The sequence below is a fragment of the Arachis hypogaea genome, chromosome 13, assembly GCF_003086295.3.
Source record: "Arachis hypogaea cultivar Tifrunner chromosome 13, arahy.Tifrunner.gnm2.J5K5, whole genome shotgun sequence".
NCBI lineage: Eukaryota > Viridiplantae > Streptophyta > Magnoliopsida > Fabales > Fabaceae > Arachis > Arachis hypogaea.
The window spans coordinates 127,464,326-127,489,979 of record NC_092048.1 but is presented as its reverse complement, the minus strand read 5'-3'; the positions used below and the strand labels follow the sequence as shown (position 1 = coordinate 127,489,979).

General features: G+C 37.6%; 2 protein-coding genes and 1 non-coding gene across 5 annotated transcripts; 2 read left to right on the top strand and 1 right to left on the bottom strand.

The window, feature by feature from the left end:
- The first annotated feature begins 15,371 nt into the window (after positions 1-15,371).
- Positions 15,372-15,444, top strand: TRNAA-AGC (transfer RNA alanine (anticodon AGC)). Its single transcript has one exon. It is a non-coding gene; the product is annotated as a tRNA-Ala (tRNA).
- A 2,902-nt stretch (positions 15,445-18,346) lies between these two features.
- On the bottom strand, positions 18,347-21,373 carry LOC112733290 (probable glucan 1,3-beta-glucosidase A). Its single transcript, XM_025782207.3, has 8 exons — positions 20,442-21,373; positions 20,239-20,358; positions 19,915-20,118; positions 19,674-19,835; positions 19,425-19,594; positions 19,202-19,351; positions 18,790-19,133; positions 18,347-18,717 (listed from the first exon to the last, which is right to left on the bottom strand). The coding sequence occupies exons 1-8, from the start codon at positions 20,625-20,627 to the stop codon at positions 18,536-18,538; spliced, it is 1,518 nt and encodes a 505-aa protein (XP_025637992.1). The 5' UTR covers positions 20,628-21,373; the 3' UTR covers positions 18,347-18,535.
- Positions 21,374-22,657: 1,284 nt separating this feature from the next.
- Positions 22,658-24,652, top strand: LOC112733289 (protein SOSEKI 2). Of its 3 annotated transcripts, XR_003168204.3 has the most exons (4): positions 22,658-23,043; positions 23,270-23,691; positions 23,771-24,231; positions 24,300-24,652. XR_003168204.3 is itself a non-coding variant. In XM_025782206.3 (3 exons), the coding sequence occupies exons 2-3, from the start codon at positions 23,274-23,276 to the stop codon at positions 24,004-24,006; spliced, it is 654 nt and encodes a 217-aa protein (XP_025637991.1). In that variant the 5' UTR covers positions 22,860-23,043; positions 23,270-23,273; the 3' UTR covers positions 24,007-24,652. The 3 variants fall into 3 exon arrangements, 1 of the variants encoding a protein (XP_025637991.1); XM_025782206.3 differs by having other exon boundaries at positions 22,860-23,043; positions 23,771-24,652; XR_003168205.3 differs by lacking the exon at positions 22,658-23,043 and having other exon boundaries at positions 23,126-23,691.
- Positions 24,653-25,654: the final 1,002 nt, after the last annotated feature.

Genomic DNA, 25,654 nt, shown 5'->3' with positions numbered 1-25,654 from the left:
GGCCCGTTTTTATCAAGCCATCACATGGATAACCTTTCAGTGATGTGTGATCGATAGTAATACTTCACTTATTGACGATTTCTTCTTTTGAGATATTTCATGCCATAGTTTTTAATAGGGTAAAGTACTAAATTAGTCTTATGTTTGGACGTAATTCTATTTTGGTCCTTAAGGTTTAAAGTGTCCTATTTAAATCTAAAAAAAAATTATTTAGCTTCAATTTAGTCCCACCGTGAGGTCAAAGAAAAATAACAAAATGTCCTACATGACAACAGTATAAGAACAAAGTCGATAATTTAGAAAATAGGTACAAGCTCTATAGGCACAAAATCAACCGTGGATGCATCAATACATGTATTTAACATTTTTTTTAGTTTTATAGAAAATATTTCATTTTAATTATAAGAAAAATGATAAATAAATGTATTGATGCATCTACGGTTGATTTTGTGTTTCTGGAGCTTATACTTATTCTTTAGATTATCGGTCTTATTAAATTGAAGCTAAATGAAATTTTTTTGGATTCAAATAGAATACTTTAAACCTTAAGGACCAAAACAGAATTACACCCAAACGTAAGGGACCAATTTAATATTTTACCCTTTTTAATATCTTACTCTACACATATATTTCCAAATTTATTACTTTCATACTATATTTGTTCATGGTTTAGTATGAGAAAAATATCTCAGCACTTCATTCATTAATAGCAAGAAAAAATTCCAAAAAATTAAAAAAAAATTTCGTGTCAAAAAGCAAACAATGAAAGATTTGAATTTACATAACCTTCAACTGACATCCTCTTAGTCTTCTAGGGACCTTTCGCAGAAAACGCTTAGAACTCAACTCGAATCCGATCCAGAACTCTGGATGGATTCTTATAGCTCTTGTGGATAAAAAAGTACTTAATTATTATCAAGTTAAAAAATAATTTTATAGTTATTTGTAAAAGAAAAATTGAAAATTAATTTTTTTCGATTCATAATTAATTAGCATTTTGCCCTTTTTTTTTAGTTTTTGTAGATGCACTGTTTTATTGATTACTTGTTAGTTACAAAAAATTGATTTTAGCAAAACCTGTAATCAAATTGTGATTCTTATTTCTTAAACTCATTTGACAATGATCAAACATTATGCTCTGATTTAATACTGACTCCCACTAGGCCTATCAGAACAGAATATTGATTTATTGTCCAACACATATACACAAAAATAAAGTAATAGTCTGCAGCTGAGGCTTCGTTTCAACTAGTTAAACCATATGTTTCTTAATATGAATATGAACCCTTAAATTTTTCATAAAAACTCTCTGTGCTAAGGTTATGATCTTCAACGACAAACATCCAAACGTAAAGAAGAAGCATTTGTTTTTATACTTGATTGAGTCATGTTCGTCAACTTGTTTTACTATGAGTTTTCTGGTGTCATGGTTAAATGCTTCTTGCATTAATTCAAAAAGTATTTTTAAATGAGTGAATAATCTCAAGTTCAAGCTCATAAAAAAAACTTTAATTCTTTTCATTCTTATTAAGTATTTTTTTAATTTTTTTGACAACATCTTGTTCAAAAACTTTACAAATTTTTCTCGTAATGTTTTAACATCTTTTTCAATAAATGCAACAAATAATTAATATGTCTTACTTTGTCTAATTGAAGTTATTATTCTCAATTATACAACTTACATACATGCTTAGCTGCATATTTGCTTGATTCACATGTAAATGAGTCAAAATATCCTTTGAAATAATTCAAATACGGAATTTTTTTTGGAATAAAAAAAACTTTATTTTCATAAAAAAATTATTCTAGGATTTTATTCCAGAGTCCTTTTTTTTGGGCGAGAACAAGTTCGTCATTCTCCTGACGAATTTTAAATTCGTAAGTTTCCTAGCCACCTCTGAGCTTCTAATTTAGAAAAATATATATTATGATCAAAACTCTTAATTTTGAAAAAATCTAGTTTTGTTTAATTTGGATGAGAAGGAAAGTTAGGAAGTTGAATACTAGACAATCAACAAGCATGATTTCTTTAACATCGCTGACATATTTGACAACCATTATAATCATCTCCAAGAGTACACAGAAATAAGGTCCAGTTTGGAGAAACAGCTTAATTAAGCTCTTTTTGAAAAAATAACTTAAATAGTAAATGATTATATTAAAAGTAGCTTATAAATAAGTTATTTTGTGTTTGGATTTTTAGCTTTAAAAGTGCTTATTTTATAGAAATATGATAAAAAGTAGAAGTATTATGAGAGAAGTCATTTTTTTAACTTCTGTATAAGCTCCTAAATAGCTTCTTAGAAAGTCGCAATTTGGTTTTAAAAATTGTACCAGACATTAATACTACTACTTTTCATAAGTCAAAAGCTAAAAAAAAAATTACTTTTAAAGCTTCCCAAACAAGCCCTAAGCCATATTTAAAAATGACTTGAGATTTTTGACTTTTTGTACTTTCACATTAGTTTTTTAAGGATGCGTACTCTTGAAAACTCATAAAAAAAATGAAATAAAATCATATGTTCAAATTATTATTTGTTCAATTGTGTATGACACATGCATATAAGCAGTATAGTAAGAATGGTGCTCTCTGACACGAAGAAAACTTAGGAATTTAAAATTCTTCAGGAAAGGCGAATTTTATTAATTTTATAAAGTTCGCATTAATTTTATAAAGTTTGCCGAAAAATATCCAAACTTGTCCCTACCAAAAGAAAAAGTTAGATTCTGGGATATAATCACATAATAATCTTTTTTGCTTTACTATATGTACATAAATTTTTGCAGGATAATTTATTTTAGGGGGATTTATCTTTTGAATAAGTGATATGTTAGATTTTCATTTCTTTTCTCTATTATGTATGTAATAAGTTGATTCTTAATTTGATTTTTCTTTCTATTTGAGTTTCTTGTTTAGTAGAAAAACCTTTAAATTTTGAATAATCTTTGTAAAAATTTTGAGCTTTTTAAAGTGTGTTTAAAGTTGTTCATACTCTGGCCCAACGCTAAGACCCAGAATCCAAGTAAAAAGGCCTAACCCAAAAGGGTTGAGCCTTTCATTACACCAACCAGATACCACGAAGTCGGCTATCTTCACGACTTGCTCTAAAGAAGTCGGTACGAGGACTAGCTGGCAGATAAACCCTCCCTCAAGAGAATAACTGCCCCTAGAATCTCTCTAACCACTTCCAGGAGCCATATCTCAACCTCCCTAAGATAAAGGGACGGTTATTCCCCTTGAAAGGCGGAACTACTTCAACGGTGGTTATGGGTTTATCCCTATAAATACACTGACACCTCTCAGGTATCTCTAAGAAGCCCAACACTCTCTAGACCTGTTTTACTCCCTTTGCTGACTTTGGCATCGGAGTGTCTTTGCAGGTACCACCCCCCTCTCCTCTCACGAACAAGTCGAACGGAGCCAGTGGATCGTCAACCCACTTGCAGGCCTCCTCTTTCATACGTTTGGGCCAACCAATACCATCTAGCCCATTAATCTCCAGTTATCTATCGTAACATTGGCGCCGTTGCCGGGGACCCGAGAGATCAACCAGTGATGGCGGACAGATCCCCTGAGGAGGGTCATGTGGAGACAGATTCCAAACAAGAGAATCTGGACACCGAAAATAATGACGTAGACCTAACCCTCCACCAGGGAACCAACGATCAACACAGAGAAGGTACCTCTAGAGTCAAAAATCCGAAGGTAAATTCCTCAAAAGGGCGCGAGTCGGAGAAGGACGGGCAGTCCCATGCAACTGAACTTATGGGATTAGTCCATGTCCACCAAAGTCGCTTGGAACAGCTAGAACAGGAACGGGAGCGACAAAAGGAGATAGAAAAGCACCTAAGAGAGGAGATGGATCGACGAAAAGAGTTAGAGAAAAAACTCTTAAAGTTAGAATCCTCCCTCAAAGGTCGGAACTCCCGTGACGATCGAGAAGAGTCGCCCCCAGGAGGGGAGGATCCTTTTAGTGAGGACATAATGAGGGCAAAAGTTCCAAGAAACTTTAAAAGCCCCGATATGGACCTCTATGATGGAACCACAGATCCAAAGCATCACTTAAGCAACTTTAAAAGTCGGATGTATCTGGCTGATGCTTCTGATGCGATGCGCTGCAAAGCTTTCCCGACCACCTTATCGAAAGCAGCAATGAAGTGGTTCGACAGCTTCCCCCCGAGGTCGGTCACCAGCTTTGAAGACCTCTCAAGGAAGTTCTTGATGAGGTTCTCCATCCAGAAGGACAAAGTAAAACATGCGCCAAGCCTCCTGGGAATAAAGCAGGAGGTCGGAGAATCCTTACGAGCCTATATGGAAAGGTTCAACAATGCATGTTTGGAAATCCAAGACCTGCCCACCGAGGCAATGGGGTTAGTCAATGGGCTTAGAGAAGGTCCCTTCTCACAGTCCATATCCAAAAGACACCCCACCTCCTTAAGTGATGTACAGGAAAGAGCTGAAAAGTACATCAACATGGAGGAAAATGCCAGACTGAGAGATTCGAGCTGGCGACCTGAGCATCTCCCCTCAACAAAAGAGAGGGAGAGGGAACCCAAGAAGAAGGAAGAACTCGGTCTCGATAGACCAAGGAAATATCACTCTTATACTCCTCTAAAGGTTTCCATAGTGGATGTATACAGAGAAATTTGCAATACTGAAAGGCTGCCTCCCCCCAGACCTATTAAAAATAAAAAAGGAGGGAGTCGCAGCGACTACTGTGAGTACCATAAAATATATGGTCACTCGACAAATGACTGTTACGACCTTAAAAATGTGATAGAAAAGCTAGCTAGAGAAGGCCGGCTCGACAGATATCTCATAGAAAGGTCGGACGGTCATGGGAAGAGAAAGCGAGACGATATGGATAGAAGAGACCCACCACCGCAGACTCCGGAGAAACATATCCATATGATCTCAGGAGGATTCGCGGGAGGGGGACTCACCAAGTCCTCTCGCAAGAGACACCTCAAGCGAGTCTACCAGGTCGGAGGAGAGTCATCCGACCTCCCCACCATTTCATTCACAAGAGAAGATGGGCAAAGAATAATCCCTGGGCATGATGACCTAATAGTAATTACTATGATCCTAGCCAATGCCCATCTCCACAGAACCCTAGTAGATCAAGGGAGCTCAGCGGACATCCTTTTTAAGCCCGCTTTTGACAAACTAGGGTTGGATAAGAAAGAATTAAGAGCCTACCCCGACACCTTGTATGAACTAGGCGACACGCCAATAAAGCCACTGGGATTTTTGCCCCTTCACACCACTTTTGGAAAAGGGGAAAAAACCAAAAACTCTGAGTAGAGACTTCATAGTCATCGACGTAGGGTCAGCATATAATGCTTTGATCGGTAGAGCTACCCTTAATCGACTCAGAGCGGTGGTGTCAACCCCGCACCTTTGCATGAAATTCCCAACCCCAGCAAGAATAGCAACGGTGAGGGGAGATCAGAAGTTGGCAAGAAAGTGCTACAATGAAAGCCTGAACCTGAGGGGAAAAGGCAAAGAAGTCCACACCATAGAGCTCGGCGGTGCAAGGGCCCGAGAAGAGCTGCGACCACAGCCGGGAGGAAAAACTGAGGAAATACAGGTCGGCGAAGAGGAAGGAAAAAACACCAACATAAGAGCCAACCTAGGGGAAGCCCTAAAGCAAGGGTTGATTAAGCTCCTAAGAGACAATTCCGATCTCTTTGCCTGGAAAGCCTCCGACATGCCCGGGATAGACCCCGAGCTTATGTCCCACAAGCTCTCGGTATACCCAGGGTCCCGACCTGTACAACAGAGAAGACGCAAGCTCGGCCCAAAACGAGCCCTAGTAATAGAAGAACAAGTACGAGCGCTCCTAGAAGCCGGCTTCATCAGAGAAGTCAAATACCCAACATGGCTAGCTAATGTAGTGCTAGTCAAAAAACAAAATGGCAAATGGAGAATGTGTGTCGACTATACTGATTTAAATAAGGCATGTCCCAAGGACCCTTATCCACTACCAAGTATCGATACCCTAGTAGACTCCAGCTCGGGATATCAATACTTATCGTTCATGGATGCCTACTTGGGGTATAACCAAATCCCGATGTACGAGCCAGACCAGGAGAAGACATCATTCATCACACCCAGAGCCAACTTCTGCTATGTGGTCATGCCATTTGGATTGAAAAATACAGGGGCCACATATCAGAGGCTGATGAATAAGGTGTTCGCTCCCCACCTTGGCAGCTTAATGGAGGTCTACGTCGATGACATGCTAGTAAAAACCAAGGCAGAAGCCAACCTCTTGTCAGACCTCTCTCAAGTATTTGACACCATAAGGTTACACGGGATGAGGCTAAATCCCGCAAAGTGTACCTTCGCGGTGGAGGCTGGAAAGTTTTTAGGGTTCATGCTGACACAAAGGGGGATCGAAGCAAATCCCGATAAGTGTAGAGCCATCCTGGAAATGAAAAGCCCGACTTGCTTAAGAGAGGTCCAGCAGCTAAACGGCCGACTTGCAGCCCTCTCCAGGTTCTTGGCAGGGTCAGCACTAAAATCCCTTCCATTGTTCTCCTTACTGAGAAAGGGATGTCAGTTCGAATGGACTCCTGAATGTGAAGAGGCGTTCCAAGAGTTCAAAAGATTCTTGAGTCAACCTCCGATTCTGACCCGACCTACAGCTGGAGAAGACCTCGTCCTATACTTATCTGTAGCAGACAAGGCTGTCGCGTCAGCCCTAATAAGAGAAGACGAGGTCGGTCAGCATCCGGTGTATTTCATCAGCAAAGTTCTACAAGGCCCCGAGCTAAGGTACCACAAACTAGAGAAGTTTGCCTATTCCTTAGTGGTAGCCTCACGAAGGCTACGGCCTTACTTTCAAGCTCATACAATAAGAGTCCGCACGAACCAGCCATGAAGCAAATCCTCCAAAAGACGGATGTTGCAGGGAGAATGGTTCAATGGGCAATAGAGCTCTCCGAGTTCGACTTGAGGTATGAAACTCGGACGGCCATTAAAGCCCAATACCTTACCGACTTCGTAGCAGAATACGCAGGAGATCAAGAGGAAAAACCAACGACATGGGAACTCTATGTAGATGGATCCTCAAATAAGACAGGGAGCGGTGCAGGCATAATATTAGTGGACGAAAGGGGAACCCAAATAGAGGTTTCCCTCAAATTTGAATTCCCAGCCTCAAATAACCAGGCAGAATATGAAGCCCTAATTGCCGGGTTGAAGCTGGCAGAGGAAGTCGGTGCCACAAAAGTGATGGTATATAGCGACTCCCAGGTGGTGACCTCCCAGATAAATGGAGAGTATCAGGCAAAAAACCTAAACATGAAAAGGTACTTGGAAAAAACTCTGGAGCATCTTGAGCGCTTTGCGGAAACCGAGATCAAACATATAACTCGGAATTTAAATAGCAGAGCAGACGCCCTATCCAAGTTAGCAAGTACCAAGCCAGGAGGGAATAACAGAAGCCTGATCCAGGAAACTCTCCAGGAACCTTCCGTGGAAAAAACAGTAGAAAAGCAAATGGTCCTTGAGGTAACCGGATTAAACCTCGGATGGATGAACCCCTTGGTCGAATACATGAAATTCGACATCCTCCCCAAGGAGGAAAAAGAGGCTAAGAAAATCCGGAGAGAAGCACAACACTACACTCTGGTGAAAAATATTCTCTATAGAAGAGGAATATCAACACCATTGTTAAAGTGCGTACCGACCTCGAGAACCATGGAGGTATTAGAGGAGGTTCACAGTGGGATCTGCGAAAATCATCTCGGAGCAAGGTCACTAGCCAGGAAAGTAATCCGAGCTGGATTCTATTGGCCAACCTTGCAGAAAGATGCTTCGGAATTTGTGAAAAAATCTCAACCATGCCAAATGCATGCAAACTTCCACGTGGCTCCCCCCGAGGAGCTAATTAGTATAACTTCTCCATGGCCCTTTGCAAAATGGGGAATGGACTTGTTAGGCCCTTTTCCCCAAGCGCCAGGACAAGTCAAATATCTGATCGTGGGAATAGACTATTTCACAAAGTGGATAGAAGCAGAGCCATTGGCTACCATCACAGCCCAAAGAAGTCGGAGGTTCCTCTACAAGAATATCATCACCAGATATGGGATACCATATTCCATCACTACAGACAATGGAACCCAGTTCACCGACTCTACCTTCAGAAGCCTGGTGGCCAGTATGAAGATTGAACACCAGTTCACCTTGGTGGAGCACCCGCAAGCAAATGGACAAGCCGAGGCAGCCAACAAAGTCATACTGGCAGGATTAAAGAAAAGGTTACAAGATGCAAAAGGAGCCTGGACTGAGGAGCTCCCACAAGTGTTATGGGCTTACAGGACAACGCCCCAATCCACCACGGGAGAAACGCCCTTCCGACTAGTCTATGGTGTAGAAGCCATGATACCAATAGAAATCAGTGAACAAAGTCCAAGGGTGATTCTCCACGATGAGATAGGAAACGTACAGGGGCACAAAGAGGAGCTCGATTTGCTCCCCGAAGTCCGAGAAGAAGCCAGGATAAGAGAAGCAGCCCGGAAGCAAAGGATGACTACAAGGTACAATAAAAAAGTCATCCGAAGGAGCTTCGTCTCAAACGATTTGATCTTGATCAGAAATGACATTGGGGTCAATAAATCGGGGGAAGGAAAGCTCGCCGCCAATTGGAAGGGACCCTACAAAGTTAGCGAGGTCTTAGGAAAAGGTTATTATAAAGTGATCGACCTGAATGGCACCGAGTTACCAAGGTCGTGGCATGCTTGTAATATGAAAAGGTACTACAGTTAAAAACGAACTCTACTCCCTGATGTACTCTTTTCCCAACTTCACGATTTTTTCCCGAAAGTTAAAGGGTTTTTTTCTGGAGAAGGGTTTTTAACGAGGCATCATAGTAGAGGCTAAGGGAAAATAGGCTGTCAAAAACCCTTAGTAGCAAGAAGGTACCTCCCCAATAAATAAAGATCTTTTTCAATATCTCTTATAAATTCCTTTTTGTTTTTCAAGTCTTTCTACGAAACGCGCCGACTTAAGCTCGACAAAACGTGAAAATTTCATGAACCGACCTAGATGGTCGTCAGGATAAAACGACGAGGTACAAGTCGGTGTAAAGAGGTTATGAAAGTTGATCGTAAAAAACTCGGAAACATTCCGACTCATAAGTCGAAATAAAGAACCGAGTAGAAAAGAAAACGAATCGCAAAAATAACCTAAGTCATAAGAACTCAATAAAACAAAATTGAGTACGAGGAATAACAAAAAAGAGATTGAAAAACCTAGTAAAAGCTTAAAAGCCGTCCTAAAACCCTTAAAGCAAAAAGGTTCAGACAAGCCAAGGGAAAGGTTTTCAGAAAAGATCAAGGGGTCTTCGAAAAATCAAAATCAGAAAAGCACGCACGCATAAGGTAACCTAAACCCTTATCCAAAAAAAAAAAAGAGGTATCTATTTCGTTAACTTAAACCCTTATCCAAAAAAAGGGGTATTTATTTTGTTAACTTAAACCCTTATCAAAAAGGGTATTTTTTTAAAATGTTTTGTTTACGGCCTTAAAAGGCCAGAAGAAATTGTTCAACAAACTCCACCACCAACAAACAAATATAAAAAGTTTAAAAAGGGGGGACCCACAGGCCGGGCCCCCATATAGCCAATAAAATTATTTTTGCAGAGGAGTAGACAGATCACCACCAGGACCAGGAGGAGTAGTCGGAGCAGCTTCAGGGCCAGGGAGAGAAGTATCCATAGGGGTCGGGGATGAGGAACCTTGGGGCTTTGAAGAACTCGGAGCATCCTTCGAATAAGGAGGGGACTCAATGATTCTTTGCCCCCGAGTCTTCAACTCTGACTCGGAGACAACCTGAGGAACTGGGGGATAAACAATGGCCCCATCAATCACAACCTGTCGGGATCTAAGGGAGAAAGATCCAAGTCGGGGGCAATGACCCCAACCTGCTCCTTAAATACCCTCCAAGCCTCCTCAGATCCCTCAGCAATGGAGTCCTCCAACTCGGTGTAGGCAGCCCGAGCATTCAGCAAATCTTTTCTAACCCCCACAAGGTCCTCGAACAAGCTCTGGTAACTCTCCTGGGCAGTCTTCCTCAGGCCCACCTCCATGTTGCACTGGGCCTGCAGCTTGCTCTCCTTCTCCCGAAGGCTATCTCTCTCCTCCCTCAATTTGGTAACTTCCTTCTTCATCTCCCTCTCATGCTCCTGATATATGAGAAGCCTTCCCTCTAGCTCTTCAACCTTCGAGGTTGAACCCAAAGAACTAAGAGGGGCCTTCTCAAAGATATCTAAGAGCTTGGTACAGACCCCCGCCGCCCTGATACTCTCCTCAGCCAGAGAGGTAAGGTGGTTCCGGACAGAAACATCATCCATACCTATACGAGTATGGGGATAGATGTATTTCCGGATGAATGCAGGAGCATCAATTTTAACCTTACCCTCCAAGAAAGAGCCAGGCTCCAAAGCCTTGCGCTTCTTCCTCTCTGGCTCAGGAGAAGGTCGGGGAGAGGGGGCGGCTGAGAAACAGATGAAGAGGAAATCACAATGGGTTCTGATGGAGTCCCCAAATTTCGGGGAGGAGGGGGAGGAGGAGAGATAACCGCCCTGGCACCACCAGTCCTGGCCCGGGACCTCGCTTTAGCTTCCTGCACCCTTTGGTAAGACTCACTCGAATTCCTCTTCGCCATCTCTGTAAAAGCAAGTAACAGCCAATAGATTAGACAAGTCGGAAAAACAAGTCAGACATGTCAGAAATCTAATAAACAAATAAAAGCCACCTAGTTGTGCTTGGACAAAGGTCGGAGACCCTTGGAGAAACTTTTTAGTGTCCAAATATGGGGCCCTACCCCACACTTCTTGGAGGAACCCCACAATGGCTGCCTCCACTTCACCCAGGTCATCCAGGCCATATTTCTCACAGGGGGAGGCCTCCAGCCAATATAGAGGAAAGCGAGGAGAAGAGTTATCATCCAGGAAAAAGGGGTGGTGACCCTCTACAGCTTGCACTTCGAAAAAGTAATTTTTGAAATCATGAAAAGATTCATCAAAAAGGGTGAAAACCCTCCGATCTTGGATAGCTCGAAAGGACACCCATTGTTGTTTATTATTTTGCCCACTAAAGGGCTTGGTCATATGGAAGAGATAGAAAAAAAATCCTCAAAGAAGTCGAAAATTCCAGGGCATGGCTGATGAACTGGTAAATTTTCAGAAAACCCCAAGAGTTGGGGGTGAAGCTGAGTAGGGGCAACTCGGCAGTGGCGTAAAACATCAATTTCAAAGTCAGAAAATGGAAGAAAAATACCCAAACGGGTAATCATGCTCTCGTACATGAAGAAGAAATGAGGAGCCGCCTCAGTGGCCCTCCCAAAACACACCCGGTCCTCCGGACCCGGGGCCACTAACTCATATTTCGGCTCATCCTCCTCAGACGTACAAAGCCGGTGATGAGTGCGAAGGTGGGTGATAAATTCGGCATCAACCAAAGGTTCCTCTCCAAATACAGTGACATCGACCCATTGAGCAAGAATGTCTACAAAGGCCATTATTTTTTCCTAAAAGGTGAGAAAAACCTACAAATAAAAAAGAAAAAGAAAAATAAAAAACATGGTCTCTAAAGGGAATACGGAGTCAGAACCTACAAACCAACTTCTCTCTAAGCATGCAAGCCAGAAGCATTTTTTCGTAGAAAAGAGGAGAAAGGACTAACCTTTGTCTGGGTATGAAGGAAAGGAAGATGAAAGCCTTCAAACAGAGGTTGCACCACGAGCAAGTACAGTAGAAGAGAAAATTTTAAATCGCAGAAACGAAACAACGAAGGAGAGGGAAAGTATTTATAAACATCCTAGGGGCATAATAGTAAAAGCAGAGCAGTCATTAATAAGAATGCACCGTTACCAAAGCCATCAATCCCTACGCAAATCCCTAACAGACGCGACCCTTGATTAGACGTAACTGTAAGAACCAAAAGGTCACGAAAAGTCACGTCGGTTACATACCATCACGTCGGTCCTCCAAAAAGTCGGCTACGACCCCGAGTAGAATACCCGAACCCAAATCTTGAAGGGAAATTGGGCTCAAGTAGGGGCACTGTTCATACCCTGGCCCAACGCTAAGGCCCAGGATCCAAGTAAAAAGGCCCAACCCAAAAGGGTTGAGCCTTTCATTACACCAACCAGATACCACGAAGTCGGCTATCTTCACGACTTGCTCTAAAGAAGTCGGTACGAGGACTAGCTGGCAGATAAACCCTCCCTCAAGAGGATAACTGCCCCTAGAATCTCTCTAACCACTTCTAGGAGCCATATCTCAACCTCCCTAAGATAAAGGGACGGTTATTCCCCTTGAAAGGCGGAACTACTTCAACGGTGGTTATGGGTTTATCCCTATAAATACACTGACACCTCTCAGGTATCTCTAAGAAGCCCAATACTCTCTAGACCTGTTTTGCTCCCTTTGCTGACTTTGGCATCAGAATGTCTTTGCAGGTACCACCCCCCTCTTTTCTTACGAACAAGTCGGACGGAGCCAGTGGATCGTCAACCCACTTGCAGGCCTCCTCTTTCATACGTTTGGGCCAACCAATACCATCTAGCCCATTAATCTCCGGTTACCCATCGTAACAAAAATCATCCTAACCTTTAGCACAAACTATTCATCAACATCACACAAAAATTACAAAAACACAAGAAATTAATAGGCATGACACTACATTAAGCTAACCAAAACACAGAAATACTAATTTTCATAGTCAACAAATTTCATCAGCTCATTGCTAAATGAAAATCACATAAAAATAAAAAACACTATAACTAAGTCTATTTATCACCAAATATATAGTATAAGAACTAACAATATCAACCACAGAATCACATAAGAAAATTAGCATAACAAAATAAATAGCAAAGGAGTTAATTCAATTGAGCACCAAAATGTGTTTTAAATAACACCGAAACTCTCATTATTAAGCGTAACATAAATAAATTGATCGAAAAAATAATTTAAAATTCTTCAATTCCATTCAAATTCAAATCAATAATTTTAAATACTAATTTACACACAAAAAAACGTAAAAACTAACTTTTTAAATTCGCACATGAGCATTAACTACACATGAAATATGGTGATTAAAAGAACAAATCAAACCTTATTGATTTAATTTGATTTAGAATAATAGTTTAATTCACCTTGATTCAATTGATTTAAACTTGCATCATATATTATTTTTCAATACAAATTCTGATTTTACTACTTTATTTTACGAAAACTAAAATCACCATGAAATAATTAAAATTTTGAATAAAAACGAATTCAAATCTAACAACATTGACCGCAAAGAGAAAAAATCTGTAAATAAAAAAAAATCATAAAAAGTACAGAGAAATTAAGAATAAAACGAAAACAAAATAAAAAATCGTTTATATTAAACTCAGTTATATAGATTTCGTTTAGCTTAGAGATAAGTGACCTATGAATATAAAATAGGTTATTCTAATTTAGTTGGTTTTGTTTATAAATTTTGTTTGATTGTATAGCTTTTTCGTATAAGTAATTTAAATTATTATTTTGACACCAAACAAAAAGAAAAAATCCTAATTTAGTTAATTATCGTTGGATGAATTAGGTAAGAAATATATTTCATATCTACCAATTGTATCTTTTATTTCTTCTATAAAAAGAATGCACATAATCACTTAATTTTACAGTAGTTCTCTGTATGTTTTTTTATGTATATTCTTCGCTAAAGATTTTTTTTGTTCATATAATATATGTTGTTGGTTGTGATTATTATATATTGTATTTATATGATTTTTTTTTGTTTTTGTTTTTTATTTTTATTGTATTTCTTACTGTACTTTATTTTTGTTTTTATTATATACTAATTATAAGTAACAAAAGAGTCATAAATAATAAAAAATTATAGTTTAAAATGATACTAAATTAAAGAGTACTAACGACACTAAAATAAATTATAAAATATTTTTTTTGTTTAATATTATAAAATGTATAATACTCTTATATTTTTATTTTTTATTGTTTTTTAGTTCATATGAATTTTTTTTATTATTTATTGTTCTTTATGTTTAATATGTAAAGTGTCTTTTTTATTTTTATTTGACTTTGTTCTTTTTTATTTTTTATTTATTTCTATCATTGACTTTTTTTTATATTATTTTTTATGTACTAATTTTGTATAAGATATTATTTTTTAGAGTAAAGTATCGTTTTTGTCCTCAACGTTTGGGGTAAGTCCTATTTGTGTCCCTAACGTTTAAATCATCCTATTTGTATCTCTAACGTTTATAAAAGTGATTCAATATTATCCTACTATCAATTATACTAACAAATTATATTATATTTTTCAATTATTCTCACTATTCATTCTCAATTATATCACACTTGGATGTGTTCGATTTTAATATTATACCCACTATTTGTGTTTAAATTCAATTATGTCCCCTAAAAAAGTGAATTATGTAAATATTGTAGAAATTAGTTTCAACTTTTGATGAGCTATTTTTCAGAGTGGATCATCGATTCTATTCCAAACATTTGTATTCTAACTTGAGATTTTTAAAACTCAAACTAAAGCGTTTATGATATGTAATTGACGGCATGATAACATTGAATCACTTTTACAAACGTTGGGGATACAAATAGGACGATTTAAACGTTAGGGACACAAATATGATTTACCCCAAACGTTGGGGATAAAAACGATACTTTACTCTATTTTTTATGTATTTTATTAGTGTTTTATCTTTTAATTTAATATTTATTAGTGTTTTTATGTATTAAAATATATTTTGTTAATTTTTATATGTTACTTTAATTTAGTAAATAAATATTAATTTTATTATAAAATAAATTAATAAGATTTATTCAAATATCTAAAGTAAAATAATAGAATAATATAAAAAATTATTTTAATTGATGTCTTTTTTAGTAATTTTTTATTTAAAAGTGATTTTGAATAGTATAATCCAAACAACATTTATTTCACTATAATCTATTTTGATATAAAGATTGTCAAACATAAATCACATTAACACACTTATTTTTCATAAAAATCAAGTTTGCAAAATCAATTCTATACAAACTCCTGTTTATAAACTGTAATCCAAATACACACTTAGTGTTTCTTAGGCAACTCTAATCCTGATGAGTTTCTATATAAAAGCATACGTATTTCCCATTGAAATATATATACACCAGCGAGTTCAGTTCAGGAGGTCATAATCTTGATATTTCGTTCATTATTATTCGAATTGTAGTATTGTATGCCTAAGACCCTCAGGTAATAATCTCCTAATGAAAGTTTCCCAATAGTCATTATCCTCAATTAGTTTATGTCAAATAAAATATATATTAACTGAGAGTATCCATGGGGATGTAGCTCAGATGGTAGAGCGCTCGCTTAGCATGCGAGAGGTACGGGGATCGATACCCCGCATCTCCATTTCTTTCAATTTTACACCTGTCTCCTTTCTTCTTTTTACTTTTTCTTTTCTCCCTCTTAGCGTTTTACAGACTAAATTTGGGGCCATAATAGGTCTGATCAGAGTGAAAGGGTCCAGCTAACCCATCTTTTGGGTCCACAAATATGTAACCCACTGATAATTAAGTGGATAACATACAAAATATAGGTCCGGTCCGGGCACCACTATCATAATAATTGTGTGAATAACAATAAGTGAATGGTTCTCTAAAATACAAATCACAACTGAACTGTTTCAATGGGCAATGGCAGCCACGACCAAACAATAAATAGACACCTACGGCTATGGTGCTCTTTACCCTACACTTAGCATTTTCCCTCTCCTTTTTATATCACATCGCACACCACGACACCCCACCCGTCCCGTCATAATCACTCTCCAAATTTCTCCATTTCCTAATACAAATAAACATATCACAATTTTTTTTGCTTTCTTTTTATTTTTTCTTCTAAAAAAAATCACCTCCAGTCCTCCACTCGGCCACTCCCCCGTCGCAACAAGTGAAAAGAAAATGGAGTTTACTGAGCTATAATTAAGCTTTACTTAATTTTTCAAGTGATTAAGGTTTTTAACCCTGCTCTCGTATTTATATCAAATCATTATAAGATTAAATTAGATAAAAGAAATGATTAATTTGCATTTATTGTATAAGTATTTATACATGTTAATATGGAATTTGATATTGTACGTCCATGATCCGTCCTTCCTGATCCGGGGATGAACTGATGAAGTGTACATTAGTCTACTTTCCTACCATCTAGTTTTGCTTAATTTCTTTCAACAAGATTGAATTTGAATAAGTAAAGAGTTGGTGTACATGTGCATTGAAAATTTTTTTTCCTTTCTTTCTTAATCTGGACAAAAATTATTGCATCGTGTTCTCAATAATTGTAGTATATATGGAATAGGAAGGAAATGGCAATTGTACACAGAGCTAAAGGAAACACCTAAGCTAGGGTACGTGGTGTCGTATTCTCTCGAGAAGGACCCATCAACATTATTTCCCTCAATTATAATTTACAACTTTTATTTTCTAATAGCTCATTGGTCCTTGACTCCTTGTCGCTCTTTTTGGGTTTTTTCCTCCTCAATTTTTTATTTTTTTATTTTCTTGAATGATTGATTCATATATATACTTAAAACGAATTATAAATATTGGAATTTGTGAAATAAGGTTGGAGATGATGCTAAAGATGCTTAAGATACCATCACGTCAGTTCTATGATGATAATTAGAAGTACTTGAAAAGATTTTAATGTATAAATGAGCAAAAATTAAAGCATGTTTGCTAGAAATAAAATTGAAAAATATTCGAGTTTAATAGAGTATTTATAAAAGAAAGTGACGACCACTTACTTGTGTATAGATAATGAATGGTTTATTCTCTTGCAATAACATGGAAAATTAACCTACATTATTGAGATATTCCCATGTGGATAATAATTGTAGTGGAGGGAATAATTAGGGGTGATCATCCGTATATCCGCGGTATTTATTCGAATTCGATCCGAAAATTGCGGATATAGATCCGATCTGCAAGGCTATCGGATCGGATCGGATCAGATCCACACACTAATCAGATCAGATTGCGGATTTTGTGTAGATATTCGTATATCCGATCCGCATACCTGCGTATCCGCAAAAATAAAGAAATAAATAAATAAATATTCTTTTTATATTTTATTTCAACTAATAATTATCATATATGTTGTATTATTTTAATTTATTATTTAATAAATATATGTTTAATATTATTTTAAAAGTAAACATATTTAAAAGAATAGAAAAAATGAATTTTATTGATATATTTTTTAATAAAAATAAGCTTTTTAAAATATTTTTGTATTTTGCGGATATATCTGTTATCCGATCCGCAAATGTTCGGATTGGATCGGATCGAATCATATCCAAACTTAAAAAGTGCAGATGAGATTCAATAATTTTAGTGCAAATCGGATCGAAATTTTGGTCATATCTAATCCGATCCGATCCGATTCACGTTCACTCCAGGAATAATGACTTGCTTTCTAAATCGGGTTAGACACATACATCGAGTACCCATGTTAGTCCGTGTGTCTTTTTGGCCTAATCTCCTTATTGGGCCCATTGAGGGGGAGCTCGTTTATTTTGAGTTATGTCTAATTATTTTTGGGCTACAAAATATATATATAATTTTGGGAAGGCGAGTGGCGACACAAATATCATTGTCATTTTCTGTTTACCATTTTTTTTTCGGGGGTCAGATGGAGTGGCAGCTGTTTACCCGTTCTTTTTGGTGACTAGCTGTTTACCCGTTTAATTGACATAATTAAGTACCAATTAATTCATCTGATGATAGCCCATCCATTTTTTGAGTCTTGATGATAGCCTATCCATAAGAAGCAGAAGGGCACATTTTGGGCTTAAGCCATACAAAACACAATTTGGGCTTGGCCTACTTTAGCAATTCTCTTCGAAAAGAAAGAACCAAAAAAGAAATAGGTCATTTTTTCTTAACAAAGGTTGAAGGCTTAACCAACTTGGGCTCACTCGTCCGCTTAAACAAGTCTCAGGAGTTCGAATTCCGCCTTGTCTATGCAGTGACCCATTGGCCAGCAACAAACTCTTAAATGGATCTCAGATCCGTGCCGGATTAGTTCTTTGCCCTCTAATGAAGATAGTGTTCTGATAAGTATGTCGCATGTGAATTGTGAGTGTTAGATGATGTCATGATGATCCTATGAGAGCAAGCAATCTCATTGCTTTATAAGTAGCGGTGGGTGGAAAAGTAGTTAAGTTGCATTCAATCAAGTCAAGTCATATAACAAATATCAGAAAGCAGACAATAACAACTTGAAGGAGTTTTTGCTCAGCTATTTCAAATTGCCTAGAGAAATTGTTTTCAGTTGTATTGTATATCTCAAGTCCCATGCATGTAATTTTTAAACATTTGGTACATTTATAATCTTATTTCTGTATGTAATTATAAACGTTATATAGTGAGAATATGTTGCTTTGTGTAATTTACACTTAAAAGTGGAATTGAGGTGAGGAGATGGTGAATGAGAGAATCTAGAAGCTGACATAGTTGTTGTCAATCATCCACTTGAGGCTCCAATTGTTAGAGTCACATTTGTAGGACCAATAAGCCCATCCAAATGTGGCACGAGAATATACATCCACTTGGGCCTTTAGAAACTGTCGGTGATCTTCCTTTGAGGCATCATGCACACTCCAATCCCCACTCCACTCCCCTGCCAAATGAAACTAGTATGTCAAAATAACAACATTTACAATGATCCAATAAATTAAAAGAGGACTCTTACCAACAAAGATGAGGGGTCCATTGGATGCAGTGAGAGAGCTAAGATCAGAGGCTCTTTGATTTCTAATATAATCTATATTCTGTTTGACATTCATGCTGTTGAATTTGGGATCAAACAGGTTGTAATAGTGCACATCAATGACTACTCTATTGAAACCTCCGGCAAAGGAAAGAAGAGATTTTGAATCTCTATCAAGAGGGTTAGACATGATGACATAAGCAGTGGAAGTGTGTTTCCGTACGACATCATAGCCTGCTTGGTAATACTTCTTTAAGGTTCCGAGATCCATCCTTCGAGGCTCATTCATCAACTCTATTGCTGCTAGATTTGGTCTATCTCCATACCTGCATGCACACCACAAGTAAGACCAATTGAATGCAACAAAATGCATGGACATTTATGTAATTTAGACCTTTGAGCTAGGAAGTCTATGGTAGCCAGAGTGTGAGGTATGTATGAATCTCCCCATTCCTGGTATCCATCTCTGGTGGCACTATGGGGGTTACCATTTTGTGAACCTGGACATGCATGCAGATCCACGATTACCTTCATCCCATACTTTCTGCAATCACATTAACACAAGCATCATTGTCATTGATGATAGTGAGAATTGAATTGAATTGAATTTGTCTTACTGTGCCCATGTGAAGGCCTTGTCTAATATCTTCGATGACCCCCCTACAAATGGCTTTGGTGGTGTTGGATCTTGAGCTATCCACCACCCTACGGGAACTCTCACAGCATTTACCCCATTCTCTGACATGAACTTGAAATCATCTTCTGTGATATACGTATTCCAGTGATCCTGCATAGCTCCATCAAAATCAATTAGAGAGTAGAAAGTCCTTGTTATGAGTTGTTAATGAAACATATGTTTATTATACCCTCATGATTTGAGGAGCTTTCTCAGGACCATAGCCATTTGTAATTTGGTATTCCCCTCTTATCGTGCTCTCTGTCAAAATTATCATTTTGAACACAGACGGATCACTATCCTCCCAACTTGACCCTTCATAATCTGCACTTACCTTAGTCTCCGATGTAGCCTACATAGAGTAATACTATTATTACATTACATTACATACATTATATTATACAACATTAACACTTAACATGATCACCTACCTGTAAAAAGAGGCCATTTGGTGCTCTAATGCGAACCCTGTTTGGGTCACCATCATTCCTCACAATCTGAAATGTTTCCATGCTGCTGCTTGCTGAATCCGAATTTGCCACTACATTGTTTCCTCCTTCACCTTCACTCTCCAATCCCATAAATTGCTTGTTGGCCACTCTAAAGTTGAAGAATGTTTCATTCACTCTCCACAACTTTGTTGACAATTGTACACACAAAAATATCAATTTATTTTTTATAAAAATAATAATATAAATACCTATGTTGCTGCCTAGAAACTAAAAAAAACATTGTATCCAGTAAATTAAACTAACCCTGAAAGTCTCCCACCCCCTGGCGGTGGTGCGGTTGGCAACTACAATGCTTCCTCCTCCATGTTCTGCACTGAGATACGTCTGCAGCTTGGTTGACATGAACTGCACTTGAGTTCCATCCTGAAATTTTCCATATTATTGCTAATCTTGTAACGGAAGAAAATGATAAACAGGACGTGATACATTTCAAATCAACAACATACTAAAAGATCTTTATTGGGAATCCCATCAAAGAGAGAAGGTTTCATCCATCCTTCAATAAGGAGCCAATTTCCAAGGTTCACAGCTCTAAGCGTCAAAGAGGAACTACTGTTTCCAGATTCTTCAGCAACAGCAACATAGTGACAGAGGGCAACCACAAGGCTCAAGAAGAAGAATCGGTTGTTCATTTTACTCCACTATTGCTTGTGTTTGTGTGTGTGGAGTGAGCGTTACCCACGAGGATATAGCATATAAATAATAATGGTTTCACTGTTTAGAGACATCTCTGCAAAAGTGCGTGCTTGGTTAATTAATTATTATCTTGGTGTACATGAGACTATTATACTTGAAACCTAGCTGGGTGCATTGCTACTTTTATGTAGTGGCTGATCATCTTCTTCTATTTCTACATTAATTGTCCTACGTATACTGGAGTATGCTGAAAATGCCACATCACCGGAAATTATTTTTCATGTCTTTTTGCAACACAAGATTCCAAGCAATGATCGTCCGCATTTAATTAATTGTAATATGCATGACACCCACTATATTATTTTGGATTTTGATGTGATATAACTACACTTTTTATACTTAGATCATATATTCAAATTAAGATTACTATTTTCTTAGTAAAGCCTGGGTTGTTGAAAAGTATTGTTCGACTCTCGGGTACTTTATACCGAGAACATGAATTACTCATTAAATATCATTTACAAAGAAAACGTAGTCACTAAGCGATACGTCCATAGGGTATTTAAACTATTTATTATAAAAGAGAATAAAATAAACTAAATATATGCGATTGATCATTGAATGATGACTATGACTCCATGAGTGCTTAGCGTGCAGCTTCTTGCAGGCAACAGCTTATACGAAGGATTGATTCTAGAAATAACTTTCTTTCTAAAGACAAAACAGGTAGCTCTCATGAGTCATGACTCTCAACCCCTACCACTTTATTATGTATGCGTCATTCTCATACATTACATTCCCATAAAAAGTCTTGGCTCAATTATGCCAAAGTAGAAAGAGTTTCGTTAAAATATGCTTTTACAGTAATGCTAAACAATAGCTATATATACTCAGTTCTTTAAATTTTTGTGAGATATATTATATCAAAAGCCCTTTGAATATATCTCTAGGTATAAAAACAAATCGTACATAATTAAATTCTAATATAGTACTTTAAAATTTTTTACTATGAGGCGGAATATTTTCTTTAGTTTTAGTTGTGTAATGTAAAACTTTCTGTTTAGATTAAAACAGCAACACGCTCTTCACACTGAATCTCTCATACAAGAATGTGTAATACCGTAATGGCTATAATTAATCAAGTAAAACTGGAAATAGAAAAGTGTCAATGCAAACATATATGATACTTTACTTGCTTGTTTCTTAATCCAATAAGTGATTCCTAATGCCATTAACAGAGTAATAGAGTAGGCAGGGGTTAGCCATAGCATCCTTGGCAGATACAACCGCTGTTTGTTGCTATGTCTTAATCAATTTGACTTCTCATTAAAAGACAGATTACTACTACCTACTGTATATGCCAGCTTAAAGTGCAAATGAGTAGGACTAGGGACCAAAACTGTTTCATATTGGACAGGGCTTTTATTTGATCAGGGCTTTTATTGTTTCGGCTAGCACGCGTTGATCTGTAAATATTCTAGGCCTAAGAATTAGGAGTCATAAAGGCCCAACACCAGAACTAGCTGACATTCTATATTTGGGCCTTATTAAGGGAGATGTGTTATAAGCCCAATAGAGGTTATATGAGTTAGTGCTAGCCCACATAGGCCTTATATAAATTGCTTAAAACACGTATACATAAGATTGCCATTTCGGCCTAAGGGCCTCTTTTTTACCAAAAACAAAAACTGCCATTTGCCTGCATTTCGAAGCTAGGTCTAATGACATTTATATATGCCTTATTTGATTAGGTAGTAGTTATATAAAAGTATAAAACCCATGGGGAGGAGAAGGTATGTGTATGTTAGGATATAACTTGACAAAAAAGATATCCTAATATTATTATTTAAAAAAAAAAAAAGTAAATTATTAATGTGAACAAGGTTGTTCAATTACTTTTGAGGACTAAAGCTAAACAGAGAGAATTGGAAGCATGTGAAGGAGGGAAGTCAACTGTGGCATAAAAGTAACTCGAGTTAAATTGCAGATATCGATTATGGAATCATGTGAAGCTGGGAGTAGAGAAAGTTGACAATATTGCATTATGTATTTCCAGAAGTGGGAAATATTGTGGGGGCATCGAGGGAATGGTGCAGATAAAGCTGGTTCCTCCATTAAGGAAGAGAGTAGGCTCTATAGCATAGGATGGGACAAGAGGAGGGGAGACGAGGTCCCCCTAGGCCCCTACTCAGCTCTTAAGTAATCCTCTGCTTTCTACTGTGTTCACTGCACTAGGATGTTCTAATATCATATTTAAAAATATAATGATACTAATATACCAAGTGTTAACGAACTGTTTAAGATGAGACTGTATTGACCCGTGGGGAACAGCCCCTGGATACTGGATAGAGAGAATTCAGAGAAGACAAACTTGTGACCAGTATCTGATTCTGCAAGCAATCTCAGGCAAAGGTCACTTCTGTCTCAACCCTCTATTCAATCAATAACACATGGAATGAGTTGATTAATAATTTAATAAGAGAGTGATATGTAATACGTGATGTGTTTCGCTTTCTAAAAGGAATCCTGGTTTTGCGCTTGTTTTAAGGTCCACTGTACTCTGCTTGCCATGCAATGCAACAAGTGTGTTTCCTTTTCTCCATATTAATTTCTCTTGTGGTGCTGTATGTCGTTATAGGAAGATGGAAGTTGGTTCAGAAAGGGAAAGATTATGGAGGAGCAAGAGAGAGACGAGCCCTGAGCGTGTAAAAACGTGGAGGTTGAAGGGTCCCGGTCCCGGTCCCAGTCCTCGTTGTTCAGGTAGCAGGAAGGTTCAAGTTGTTTACTACCTCTCCCGAAACGGGCTCTTAGAGCATCCACACTTGATGGAACTTACCCTTCTGCCCTCGCAACTACCTCTTCGCTTGAAGCACGTGTTTGATCGCCTCATGGCTCTCAGAGGTACTGCCATGCCCTTGCAATACTCATGGTCTAGTAAAAGGAAGTATAAGAGCGGTTACGTCTGGCATGACTTGGCACCCAAGGATATACTACACCCCTCTCAAGGAGGAGAAGAAGAATATGTACTCAAAGGATCTCAGCTTCTTCAACCTTCCACCGGTACGCTACTTCATTCCCTCTTCTCATCTACTTTTTTTCAATCTCTCTCTACCATTAAGACGCATCAATTCCAATTCAGAACGCCAAGGATATGCATATGATGATGTTGATGACGATGAGGAGGAGCAGGGAGATAAAACGAGTTCCACAACCACACCCCATTCCCGCTGCTCCAGAGGTGTATCCACCGAAGAACTCCTTCACATCAACACAAGTACAGTTTCGGCAGCACTTGGCGCTGCCCCTGTTCCAGGTGCTGCTACTCTGGCTGAAAAGCTGAACCACCAAGGTAATGAGCGGAGTGTTAGAAGATGAAGGAGCAACACCGAGTCGTCACTCGGTTCTGCTGCAGCTGATAGCGTGCGGTAGCTCCGCTTTGGAGAGCAATGTGGGGACCACCAAGAAAAGGGAGACTGTGGGGAAGTTGCAATGTGAGGATAAGGAATACTTCAGTGGCAGCCTCCTCGAATCCATCAAAGCCCAAGCCCCATCCCCATCGGAGCCACAACTCACCAGATCTAATTCCTACGACGAACAAAGGTAGTTACATTTATGACTCTCATTACGTGAAAAATTGAGACGAGTGATGATCAAGCGTTTTTATGCAGACGAAGCAGCAGGCTGGGAATGGAAGAAAACGAGGGAGGAGAAGGAGGGGGGCTCATCCACAAATGCATTCCTCGCAAGAAATCATCTTCCAAGTGACGCCATCTCAATCTCTATAATTTTTCTTATTAATTATAATATACTATCATTTCTGTAGCTGCCTCTCATCTGTTATTAATCTTATATGATTGTTGCATGTTCTTCACCATATCTGGCAACACCAACAACATTCAAGTTAAGCTTCGCACCAAACTATATGTGATAACTCATCACAGACTTTGATGTTTCATGTAATCTGGAATTTCTGATACATTCCATTATTTTACAACATAAATAGATCCAAATATATTAGTTACTTTTCTTTTTGAAAAAAAAAAAAAAGGACCAGTTAAAGCATTTTGTGATTTTTTTTACCAATACCATATTAATCAAGTAGTGATAGTTAATTTATCTCGTTTTCAATGGTTTCAAGAAGTTTGAACTCAGCATATATATAAAAACTAAAATTTTAACAATAAAAAGGTATAATTTTTTTAAATCAATAATATAGCCAGCGTTCTGTATACATTGCCATTGAGGTAGGGGTAGCGCAACTTTTTTACATGAAAATGTTCACAATCTAAAGCATCAATATATAGGTACACGTTAATGAAACCCTTTTAGGTGCCCTAAGAGTAAAAATATCATATTTGCTTTATTCTATTTATGTCGTGACATATATTAACAATTTTGGAAGGAGAGAATAGTCCATTTAAAGAAGAAAGTACAATTTTTTTTTTTATAAATTCGAAAAATTATTTTTAAAAATTAAAATAACCTATGGATATATTACAACATAAATTGAATAGAGTAAAAAAAAATGTTAGAGGATTATTATTTTTTGCTATTATTTAGTCATCAATTTAATTTATTTAGTCTAATTTCTTTAATTTAGTAATTTAATAAATTTTATATTTTTAAATATCGATAATTTATTGATAGTAAAAACAATAAATTCTAATAGTTTTCTAATATTTTTTTAGTAAAATTTTTAATTTACCAAAGTACCTACAAACTTCTCCACATTAATTAAAATAAAGTGATGATTTTTATATAGGAGTAAAATTCAAGGATATAAAAATGAGTTTAGTTTAGTCTAGTTTAGAGCCGAGTTACAGAGTTAAAATCCGATATTAACACGGTGTTAGAAAGAAATACTTTTCATTTTTTTTGAATTTTTTAAGTTTGGTCCATGTATTTAGGTGGCAGTGGCAGCATCGGTCGGTGCTACTGCTGTTTTTTTAGGCTGAAATTGCCAAGATGGCTGAAGCGGGCAACAAATGCAATAACCGAATTCTATTAGCCTAGGTAGCGTTTG